The sequence below is a fragment of the Crinia signifera genome, chromosome 1, assembly GCF_055691185.1.
Source record: "Crinia signifera chromosome 1, ASM5569118v1, whole genome shotgun sequence".
NCBI lineage: Eukaryota > Metazoa > Chordata > Amphibia > Anura > Myobatrachidae > Crinia > Crinia signifera.
The window spans coordinates 303,777,870-303,790,081 of NC_139217.1; the positions used below are offsets into that span (position 1 = coordinate 303,777,870).

At 43.2% G+C, this 12,212-nt stretch overlaps 1 protein-coding gene across 8 annotated transcripts in view; it reads right to left on the bottom strand.

The window, feature by feature from the left end:
• TRPM3 (transient receptor potential cation channel subfamily M member 3) overlaps nucleotides 1–12,212 on the bottom strand; it is a 637,712-nt gene that overhangs the window by 123,196 nt on the left and 502,304 nt on the right. For all 8 annotated transcript variants that reach the window (XM_083186086.1, XM_083186082.1, XM_083186083.1 and 5 more), the window contains exon 9: nucleotides 4,669–4,741. In XM_083186086.1, the coding sequence (XP_083042212.1) occupies nucleotides 4,669–4,741 (73 nt within the window). The remainder of the gene's footprint in view (nucleotides 1–4,668; nucleotides 4,742–12,212) is intronic.

The following is a 12,212-nucleotide window of genomic DNA, read 5'->3' on the forward strand; positions in this document are numbered from 1 at the left end:
GTCTGTATATTGTGTTGTATTCAAACAGTCATAAGCTTTCCAACGACATCACAATGCATGACAAAAAAAACAGAAATAGCATGGACCCTTTTGACACCACCCTTAAGGGGTCGTCCGATTAAACCCCTCTTCGAAGTTAGATCATCCCTTAAAATGATAAGTTAGTGTGCAAATTTTGATGATGATTAGTTAAAGTGTTCGAGAGTTATCGTGGAACATCCATACACACACACACAAACATCGTTCAATTATACTTATGTAGATTGCACTTTTTATGTACTATGCTTTGTTTTCTTATATCTCTGTCTTTTCATATTATGTGATGCTAAAAAAAAATAGCAAAAAAAGATGCCGTTACCTTAGAGACATCCACACACTGCTACAAATTCTTATTATCAGGGGATCTCCCCGATGCCCTCTGTAATCATCCGTTGCCCATTATTACCATATCTATTTCTAGTGCAGAGTGATTTCTAACAGTTTCCTTGGTTTATCACAGTAAAGCTGTCATGACTGGAAGCACAAATCCATCTGTTATTACAGACTTACACGAAGACTCGATAAGCATTACATTTTGAAGGATAAGTGGAATTAGCAGCAAGATACATCACATAAATAAAATGTAGAAACAAAAGGTCATTTCTGTTTTATTTGGTCAGATCTAACAACATCAGGAGTACTGTGTGCCGAAGAAAGCAGACTCATTTTGTTTTCCATTCAGTTATATTATTATAGTTACCTTATGCAATATTCGAAAGCAAGGATATAATAAATATATCAAAATTACATTAATAATTGACAGCATATTCTTCCAGGGATCAAACTTAATTGAAAGAATATTTTTAGAAAAAGTTATTTTCAAATGTATTTAAATGAACCCAAAAAATATGCTTAGGGGCCATCTCGGACAACCTCCCACATGTCCAGGGTAAATAGAGGGTCTAATTCAAAACCTATCGCTGGGTTGTGAATTTGCAGCCTGAGCGATTATCGATGGAATGCGCATGCGCAAGGATCATAGTGTGCATATGTATGGTCTCGTTGCGATAAAAGCCAGCATCGGCTTTTCCATGCTGGTCATATAAAGGAAGAATTACATATGGCCGGCATTTTGGGGTGGCACCTTGTCATTTCCTGGGAGTTTCTGGGAAAAACACAGGTGGGACCAGCCATTTTTTTTGGTATGACCTCTGACATCAGCCAATTTCTTTGCAGCCAGCACGTAAGTCCTTGCCAGGGGTTTCCTGCTCGATGCCAGGGCCTTCATGCTTGATGCCATGGGGGATTACATGCTTGTATAGTAGGGCTCAGACAGGGACAGTCAGGACTCACTCAGAATCATCATGTTTATTATCAAGCAGCCTGTCCAAGACAGGTCCAAATGGGCAGGAAGGCAGTTGGCAGAAGAAGACAACTGGTCAGAGCAGAGGTCTCAGGAGCCAGGCCAGGCCAGGCTCAGTCCAGGCCAGTCCTCTCCTCCAGTGGGGCCTGTGTTAGTAATACCTGGGACTGGGTGCTGCGCTGCCCAGGCAGGTGAGAGTGGAGGGCACAGAGACACAGGGATGCAGTCGGAGTTGCAGGGTCGGGTCAGGGCTTCCGGCCGGGCTGCGCAGCCTACTGTACTGCCCAGCGGGAATACTGCACTGCATAACACAAGTCACTCAGCGGTCCCATCAGGCTCATACTCATGCCGCGGCGCGACCGTCGTCACGCAGCAAGCACCACAGGAGGAGCTGGAGGGAGGCACACGACACACTGTCCCTTCCTCCTCCCAGCGCGAGGCACGACTCTATCTCACAGTATGTCACTGTGAGTGTCATAGAAATAGGCGGAGCCTATGCAAATGCCGCTCAGCTCCCTCCGCCTCTTTCCAAGTCTTCTCTGCTCCACCATACCGCCCCCTAGACGAGCGCTGCTCAGACCAGCTGAAAATGGCATGACTGTCAGTTCAGCATGTAAACGAATGACGAAAATCGGCCCTTCTGGCACTTGCCAGAAGTGCCAGATGGCCAGTCCAGCCCTGATATGAACTTTGGGGTATATTCACTGTCAGACGGAGGCGGAAAATATTCTGCCAGATGAGCAAATGTAAATCAGTAAACTGGCAGAATATTTTCCTCCAGTTTGATATTTAATCCATTCAAAACTCGTGTCCTAGCATTTTGACGTGACGTGACTATGGCCCTTATTCTGGTTGGTGCGGTCGAGCCGCATATGCGGCTCCGACCGCACCAGACGAATCCCCGCCCACCATACGGTTCGCCACGGCCGTCCGTACACGGACGGCTGGCGAACCGCACGAAAATGGTGGAGGCGTACGCCTCCACCATGCTGGGAGCTGCCCCCTGCATTCGATGGTCGACGACCATCGAAGGCAGGACCGCACGCCGCGGCAGCTCCCGCAAGCTGAGACCACACGGACAATCGTCCGTGTGGTAGCTTGTATGGGGGCTGAAAGCTGACATCCGCCGACGTCAGCTTTCCGCCCCCATGAGTGGCGTCATGCCCTCATTACCATGCGTACGCCCCGCGTTTGCATGGGAACGCCCATGAAACGCGGGGCGTACACATAGGGAAATGAGGGGATGAAGCCCCTCACGCCCCTATACGCCCCCTTTGCGGCGTCTAAATTTTTAACACGGAGAATTCCCCTGCACATGCGCAGAGTGACCTCTGCGCATGTGCAGAGAGAAAACATCGGCGGTACGGCCGCACGCGGGCCGTACCGAGCCGATTAGAATAAGGGCCTATGAGTGGAAGTGCTTGATACCAGTGAGATCTGTAAACCCGTTGGTCACACTAGTTAATGCTGTCAATACTGTGGTGATTTATACCGCCAGCCTCGGTAGGTGAGTTTAAGCCATTCATCCATCCAGGAGTGAAGTTTTATAATATTTTATATATGCTGTTTGAATTGCGGTGAGGTCATACTGCTCATTGTGGTTCGTGACCTTAACCAATTTAATGCTGGAGTGAATAAAAATTATTTTATGTACTAAAGATACTGCACTGTGGGAGCACGACTCCTTTTTTTCTTCTAGAATAAAAAAAGGGTGGGATACGGGATCTAGTGAAGGGAAGACGCCGATTCATATTTATGGGATAAGAGTGCAAAAGAGAACAAAAAATGTAATTACAGATTATTTTTCTGCTTGCCGTTCTATATTGAAAGAGGACTAAGCATTGGGGACTATAATCAGCATTTGCGCCTCTGATTTCTCTTGTATATTTGTTGTTACACACACACACACACACACACACACATATATACATATATATAAATATATATATATATATATATATACATACATATATATATGCAGATGGAGCCGCTCTCATCTGAGTGGCTCCCATTGTGTCATCCGCCAACCCGCGATAGCGCCAGCTGGCGAACAGGGCGTGCACATATCGAAGACACTCGTGCGCACCATTCACGGCAATGGACACACGAGCATTTGAGACGCTTACGTGTCAAACAGCAGCCAGCAGATACTGAAATCAGGCACACTGGTGGCAAGGGAGAGAACGGTATTTTTGTACACTAGTCCCGACAGACAAAAATATCTAGTTCACATTTTCTAGATCCATTTAGACAATGTGATACTGAATTGGCTAAATCAGATTAACATTACAGAGTTTAGACAATTAGACAAAAAAAAGTCTACATATTCGACTTTTGACAAATGAAACGAGTTGACAGGAATGCTTTAGACTGGCGAGAAAAAAATGACCTTAAATAGGCTAATTCAATTAGACTTTTAGATGGAAAATATGCTGTTTCCACCAAAACCGATATGTGAATTGATATCAATACTCGACAAAAGGTCTCCTTCAAGTGTCTTTATAATATGCTGTATGTAGTCACTGCAATTATGTGTTAATAAAAACACTAGAAAAAACCTGAACACATTTATGTAGCTTTCACATCACACTTTTAAAACGGTATATTGCCGTTTTTTTGCCTTTTAAAACGTTTAAGGCTGCAGTGTGAAAGTGTCATAGTTGAAATACCATTTAAAGTTAACTGGTATTTCAACACGTTTAAAAAGCAGAGTCCTACCCATTTTAAAGCCAATTCAGAGCCGTTTTTTGTGCTGTCTGAATGGCACTGAAATGGTATTTAGTAAAAAATAAAGGTTAGAGCACTGTGATAGGCTGTCCCTTGTCTTGTGTCCCTTCCCTGAACCAGGAAATAAGCTGTGGGTAGAAACGTGTTCAGAGGTTAAACGGCTTGACTGGTGATGTGAATGGTACTTAAACGGTATTTTTAAATGGTAATCTGCTGCAATATGAACACTAGACCCGTTTAAAATACCATTTAAAATTACAGTTTTTCAAAACGTTTCAAAATGTTTTATGTGATGTGAAAGCTGATGGAAAATATGCTGTTTCCACCAAAACAGATATGTGAATTGGTATCAATACTCGACAAAAGGTCTCCTTCAAGTGTCTTTATAATATGCTGTACTGTATGTAGTCACTGCAATCATGTGTTAATAAAAACACTAGAAAAAACCTGAACACAATGTGCCATTATTGTTATTATTGTAAATAATGACATGACAACGGAAACTGCATTTGTAACAATGAACATAAATGTGCAGATTAACACATTTGTCTGAGAAACTGAATTAATTTTTTTGGTATATGTATATTGCCCATAAATACCTTTAAGTAGAGCTGTCAGGATTGCTAAATCTATGTCTTGATGACCTTCCGATCCCATCCGGAACACTGTTATCTGGCAGTTGGGAAAAAGACAAGAACAGAATCATTGCAATAAGTCTCAAATTTGCATCATTTTTCAGGAGCAAGTATATGTCAGATGCTAAAGGTCAATTTCAGTTTATTACCATTTTTTATTTGTCTACATGGTAAATCTACCTATATATTCACATTGATCTTTATGAATTTCACCATATTTTGAATGGTCAATGAAATATGTATATGCAATTATGCACAGGCCTATTGCACAGAATAAAAGAGAGAAAAATGCTCACTTTTAATCTTTAATCCATGCTAGCACACTTTTTGTTTGGTTACTGTACCTTGTATGTACTATAGCTATGCATGTCCAGTGGAGGGGGAGGAAGAGTGGAGGGGAAATGTGCAGCTCAAGCCACCTCCCTATGGTGGCAGACTGCATGCAACCCAGTCTACAGATGCAGACCCAAATGAGCAAATGTTGGAATGGACATCTACTTGACAAATATATAGATATAAAGGGGTGTGGCTACAATGGGAAGGGTTGTGGTCCCACAATAGAATAAATACACATTACACTGCGGAGGGTAGGGTTAGTTACTGTAGGGTTCATGCACTGCTACACCTGCTGGTTATGGGGGCTGGGCTGTACAACCTGATGTACAAAACTCTATGGCTGCTCACAGGGGACTGTGGATATTGGCTGGGGGTGGGATGAGATGCCTTAATGTCTGTCTCTCAGAAGATGGTACAGTAGCTGCTAAATCCTAGTGGAGAGAAGCAAGGCCTGCTCTGTAACTATCCATGCCACCACCTATTGCCTTAAGTAATCAGGTGCCCAAAGTGTGTTGAGCAGAGTGACCCCGCAGGGATCCATTTGGGCTATCTTGTTTGGACCTTGCTCCTCTCCATTTCATGTGATGGTCCTTTGTCCCACTAGGAAATACACCTACCCCACACAAGATGCTGCGGCCACAGAGGTGGAAGTAGGGAAGGGCAGAGCTTGTGATGGGAAGCCGCAGTGCTACTCCCCACCAGCTGCCAGCTAGGTGATCAGTGGGAGAAGAAGCGGGGCACTGCTGCTAGCTAGCAACAGACAGACCATAGTAGTGCTGCACAGCCTTGTGGGAGCTGCCGGAGATACTGTGCCCCTGGTGTACATGTACTGCATATGCGCTGTGTGCCAGGTACCACTAGCACTACCCTAGTTAGTTACTGGACCTCACACGTATGATGTTAGATGAAGCACACTTGCCATTTTACCATTAAGGGAAAAATATGAGAAACCTTCAGTAGGGTCTTTTTAGTAAAAGCTTTAATCAGGTTATGTAATGTAATTATATACATGTACTAATGATGGGATGCAGTCAATTTACCGACGGTCAAAATCCCGACGGTCATAATACCGACAACCATTGACTGGCGGTCAAAATACCTACAGGGTCAAAATACAGGCAAGGTCAAAATACCGACATTTAAAATACTGACACGGTCAAAATACTGACACAGGCAAAATACCGACATTTAACTTGTTCATACTTTACCATCCCAGGGGACATGGAGGGGGAATATAATAGTGTGCCGAGCGCAGTATGGCGAGCATAGCAAGCCATGCGAGGGGACTCGGCACTACATTTGACTGTCCATGTTGCACCGACATGTGCCGACAGGCGGCATTTCATGCCCTACCATCCACTAGGGCGTGGAGGGAGAATAAAATGTAGTGAGGGCAGCGAGCCATGCGAGGGGACGCGGTACACTCATACGGGTTTCATGTCGGCCTAAGTCATCAAACAGACCAACAAAATATGAATAACTTGTGTATACTTTTGGACCTGTGTACATTTTAAATTTCGGTATTATGACCATGTCGGTATTTTAAATGTCGGTATTTTGACCTTGTCGGTATTTTGACCGTCGGTCAATGGTTGTCGGTATTATGACCTTCAGGATTTTGACCGTCTGTATTTCACACCGAATCCCTAATGATGAAAAGTAAACTACTGTGTAACTAGGAAATCACGTAGGGATATTATGCATATAGCAACTCAATGTTGGAGTTAATATCATGAGATGAGGAAAGAATTATGGAGAATTTAGGTTACAGAATGTGGCATTACCAATTACCATACCAATATAAACCCACAGCCTACTGCGAGGATCTACTGATGACAAAACTCTCACTAAACCAAGTTACTAACAATGGTTCATATTTCTCACTATTTTCGTATAAAAATAAACATATTCTCTACACTGGTGAAACATGTCACACTGCTTCTTGTGCACACAGCAACTTGTTACAAGGTCATGTCCATGACAAAGAATGAATCCTGTTATTGGATTTTGCACTGGGTCATTAATCAATGAAGCTCTGAGAAAGACATTTGCTTCTGCAAATCTTTTCTATTCTCACTGAAGCAGAATGTGTTGAGTGAAATATATTTGTTTACTGCAAAATAGTTGGCTGTAAAATCCAAAGCAAAATGCCATCAGGAGAACAATGTCTGCAGAGGACCATAACTGTTAACAAATGCAGATTAATGATTGTACACACAAACAATACGTACAGTAGTGTAGATTCCCACAAGCACTCTATGTTTGTAGAAAAGAGTATTGTTATTTGTACAATAGAATACCCTTGATTAAATTGGTCAGTATGTATTGTGACAGAATTGTAAAAGGGATGTGAATTTTAAACAAATATATTGTGTATTGCCAAAGCTTGCCAAGGTGTGTATGTGTATGTGTACTCACAGACACAGCAGGCACTCAGCACTTTGCCAATTTGCAGTGATGCTCAATTTTTACTTACTGCGCATTTCTGGGTGTGTGCATGCCCTGGGTGCGAGCAGCCATGGCAAAGAGAGTATTCGCCATGCGCCCACACCCACCAGTGCGGGTGGGGGGGCAGCGGGTAATTGGATGCGCGCATGGGAACACCCAGCGTTTCATGGGCGTTCCCATGAAAACAGTGGGTGTTGCCACGGTAATGACCCATCTCCGAATGTCAGCTGCCCACCCTGTCCTCGGTCAGGACACACGCAAGCCTTCGACACCAGAGAACGTCTTAGATTTGCATGTGCGCACCACATCATCAAATGATGTGGGTATCTCCCCATAGGCTGCGAATGGATGTTTATGCAAGACATTCATTCGCAGCCGTGGGGGGAATTTGCCCTACGAAGGTGGCGGGAGTCTCTGTGAATTTGGGCGGGCTAAAAAAGACATGCAGCGCTCAGGGCCGGTGCTAGGGTGTCCGGCGCCCTCCTGCACACTATAAATTTGCGCCCTCCCACACTTTACAAAGGGACAGCGCTTGCCAAAGGCGCACGCTGAATAAAAGTATGTATAAGGCCTGTAGTAGTAGTAGTGGCTCTTATACACATAATTTACCCAGAAGCAGCAATACCGTATCTAGACATTTTGGTCCCCCCCCCCACACACACATACACACACTCACACACACACAATATCAGGGATAGTGCGCGCAAAAAATTTACACCCTATTGTCCGTTAAACATTATGGCGCACATCGTAATGTCCATTACACATTTTACCACACACCAAAATGCCCATCATATTTTAAACACACTGTTATGCCTAGTACATATTATGCCACACGCCATACTGCCCATCACATATTATGCCATATGCCGTAATGCCTATTACATATTATGCCACATGCCGTAATGACCAATATATATATATATATACTCTGCCATAATACCCATTGCATATTATGCCACACACCATAATACTCCTTACACATTATATTGCACACCATTATGCCTATTACACATTATGCCGCACACCCTAATCCCTATTACATATTATGCCCCATAAGTGCCGCTTACCTTCATTAAAATGGTGAAATACCAACGCTCCGGGGCTTAGATGCCCCTTTGTTAAGACACACCTTTATCAACCTTGACCAAGGGGCATCTAAGCCAAACGGTTGATGTGTCACCGTATTGAATACAAGTAATTATGATCAAGTCTCAGAGTGCTGCTAATGAGTCAGATTCGGAGATATACATAAATACATATATATATATATATATATATATATATACACACATACACGCACAATGCTTAAAATGTTTATCACATTTTTCATCAGGGTATGTAGGACACATTGAAACGTTGATAAAACAGGAATCGGTGTAGATTTATTGTAAGATGTACAGATTGCTGCCGAGTGGGGCTATATGTGTTTTCCCCTTAAAGCCTTTAGGGGCAATACAGAGGGCACAGAGCAAATGAGTGGCTAAATTGTGTGCATAAATAATATATATAATATTAAAAACAATTTAATATGCTTAAGGAATAATTTGGCACTCTGGTTCAATAAGTTATATATATATATATAATTAGCAGTTGATGTATTTTACCTGGTGGTCTAGGGTGAAAACGTTCAGCAGTTGTTTCCCTTCCATGCACCCCCTACCTCCTCCTCCCCCTCCCCCTCCCCAGAAGTTCTGGCATTGGTAGCAGCTCATACACTTACCCCAGGCAATGATGGCCCATACTGTAGCTGCTGTTCCAGGCATGTGCTGCACCTGTCACAGGCAGCGTCAGCGCAAAGCACAGCAACAGCGGAGCTGCTGACAATCCCTTTGAGGACCCGCGCTGGGGAATAATCAATCACATGCTCTAGCGGCAGAGGAAGCATTGTTGCTGTGCTTTGTGCTGCCGCCGGCGCCGCTGTCTGTGTGACAGGCGCATCAAAAGCAGCACCCGGCAGTAGCAAAGTGGCAGTGCAGGGAGAGCGCGCCTCTTCAACATGGCGCCTCCCTGCACCGCAGGATCTGCTGAGTGGCCAGCGCCGGCCCTGGCAGTGCTGTGAACTTTGCAGCACTGCGTGTCTATCAGAATAACCTCTGTTGTGTAATGAGACTATATTTATTATTTTATTATTTATTTTTATTTATTTACAGTTTCTTATATAGCACACCATATTCTGTTGCACTTTACAATTGAAAACAACATTGATTAAACAAACTGGGTAGAAACAAACTGACATAGAGGTAGGAGGGCCCTTCTCACAGGCTTACAATCTATAGGGATAATACGAGGTATACATAAGGATAGAATCACACATTTCTGCATGTTTTAAATAACATGTGCAATTATTATTGATGGGCCTAGTAGGGCTTGTAAGAACCAATGCCATCTTTGGATGGCATTGGCTCTCAGAGACCCATTCCTATGGTAAGGAGGTCCGGGGTTGTGAAGAGAGATCCCTACGGATCCCTTCGGCCAACTATTCTTGACCTCTGGTCAGTAGGACAGATACTGGTAAGTATCACTGCTACTTCAGAATTAGTTTTTCTGATTGTAGGGACAGCTAATTGGTCTAGAGCAGGGATAGCCTACTCCAGTCCTCGTGAGCTACCAACAGTTCACGTTTTCCAGCTCACCTTGCAGGTACAGAGGTGCACTCATTACTGACTGACTTATTTTAAACGGTCTAAATACTTCTGATTTCTGTGAGGACACACGGAAAACATGCACTGTTGGTAGCTCTCTTGCACTGGAGTTGACTACCCCTGGTCTAGAGCAGTGGTTCTCAACCTCAGTCCTCAAGGACCCCAACAGTGCACGTTTTCCAGGTCTCCACACACAATCAAAGGTGAAATAATTAGCTCCACCTGTGATCTTTTAGTATGTGTCAGTGACTAATGAATGCACCTGTTCACCTGCCAGGTGACCTGGAAAACATGCACTGTTGGGGGTCCTTGAGGGCCGAGGTTGAGAACCACTGGTCTAGAGTACACTGCCGCAATTTGCTGAGTGTGTGATACTTAGTTATACCCCTGAGGTCTCTCTGAAACATTGTGGTACAGGTAAATCACTCCAAACTAGCAAAGTTGTGCTCATAAGTTTACATACCCTAGCAGAATTTGTGATTTTCTGGCCACTTGTCAGAGAATATGAATGATAACTTACAAACTTTTCTTTCACTCATGGTTAGTGGTTGGGTGACGCCATTTATTGTCAAACAACTGTGTTTACTCTTTTTAAATCATAATGACAACAGAAACTACCCAAATGACCCTGATCAAAAGTTTACATACCCCAGTTCTTAATACCGTGTATTGCCCCTTTTAACATCAATGACCGCTTGAAGTCTTTTGTGGTAGTTGTGGACAAGGCTCTTTATTGTCTCAGATGGTAAAGCTGCCCATTCTTCTTGGCAAAAAGCCTATAGTTCCTGTAAATTCTTGGGCTGTCTTGCATGAACTGCACCTTTGAGATCTCCCCAGAGTGGCTCAATGATATTGAGGTCAGGAGACTGAGATGTCCACTCCAGAACCTTCACTTTAGTCTGCTGTAGCCAATGACAGGTCGTCTTGGCCTTGTGTTTTGGATCATTGTCATGTTGGAACATCCAAGTACATCTCATGCACAGCTTCCAGGCTGATGAATGAAAAATATTCTCCAGTATTTTCTGATAACATGCTGCATTCATCTTGCCATCAATTTTGACCAAGTTTCCAGTGCCTTTGTAGATCACACATCCCCAAAACATCAGCAATCCACCTCCGTGTTTCAAAGTAGGAAAGGTGTACCTTTCATCATAGGATTTGTTGACTCCTCTCCAAATGTAACGTTTATGGTTGTGGCCAAAAAAGTTAATGTTGGTCTCATCACTCCAAATTACATTGTTCTAGAAGTTTTGAGGCTTATCTTTGCTGTTTGGACTATTGTAAGAAGGATGCTTTGTGGCATTTGCATAGTAATGGCTTTCTTCTGGCGACTCGACCATGCAGCCCATTTTTCTTCAAATGCCTCCTTATTGTAAATCTTGAAACAACCACACCACTGTTTTTCAGAGAGTCCTGTATTTCAGCTGCAGTTATGTGTGGATTTTTCTTTGCATCCCGAACAATTTTTCCTGGCAGTTTCAGCTGAAATTTTTTGATGGTCTACCTGACCGTGATTTGGTTTCCATAGAATCCCTCATTTTCCACTTATTAATTAGAGTTTGAACAGTGCTGATTGGCATTCTAAATTGCTTGGATATATTTTTATATCCATTTCCTGTTTTATCAGGTTCAATGACCTTTTCGTGCAGATCCTTTGACAATTATTTTGCTTTCCTGCTGACTCAGAATCCAGACATGTCAGTGCAGCACTGGATGAAAGATGCAAGGGTTTTTCAGGAGACCAGAAACTCACTGACCTTTTATACACACACTGATTACAAGCAAACAGATCACAGGTGAGGATGGTTACCTTTAGTAGCCAATCAAACCCATTTGTGTCAACTTGTGTGCATGTTATGAGGCCAAAATCTCCAGGGTATGTAAACTTTTGATCAGGGTCATTTGGGTAGTTTCTGTTGTCATTATGATTTAAAAAAAAGTAAACACAGTTGTTTGACAATAAATGGCTTGACCCAACCACTAACCATGAGTTAAATAAAAGTTTGTGAGTTATCATTCATATTCTCTGACAAATGGCCAGAAAATCACAAATTCTGCTAGGGTATATAAACGTATGAG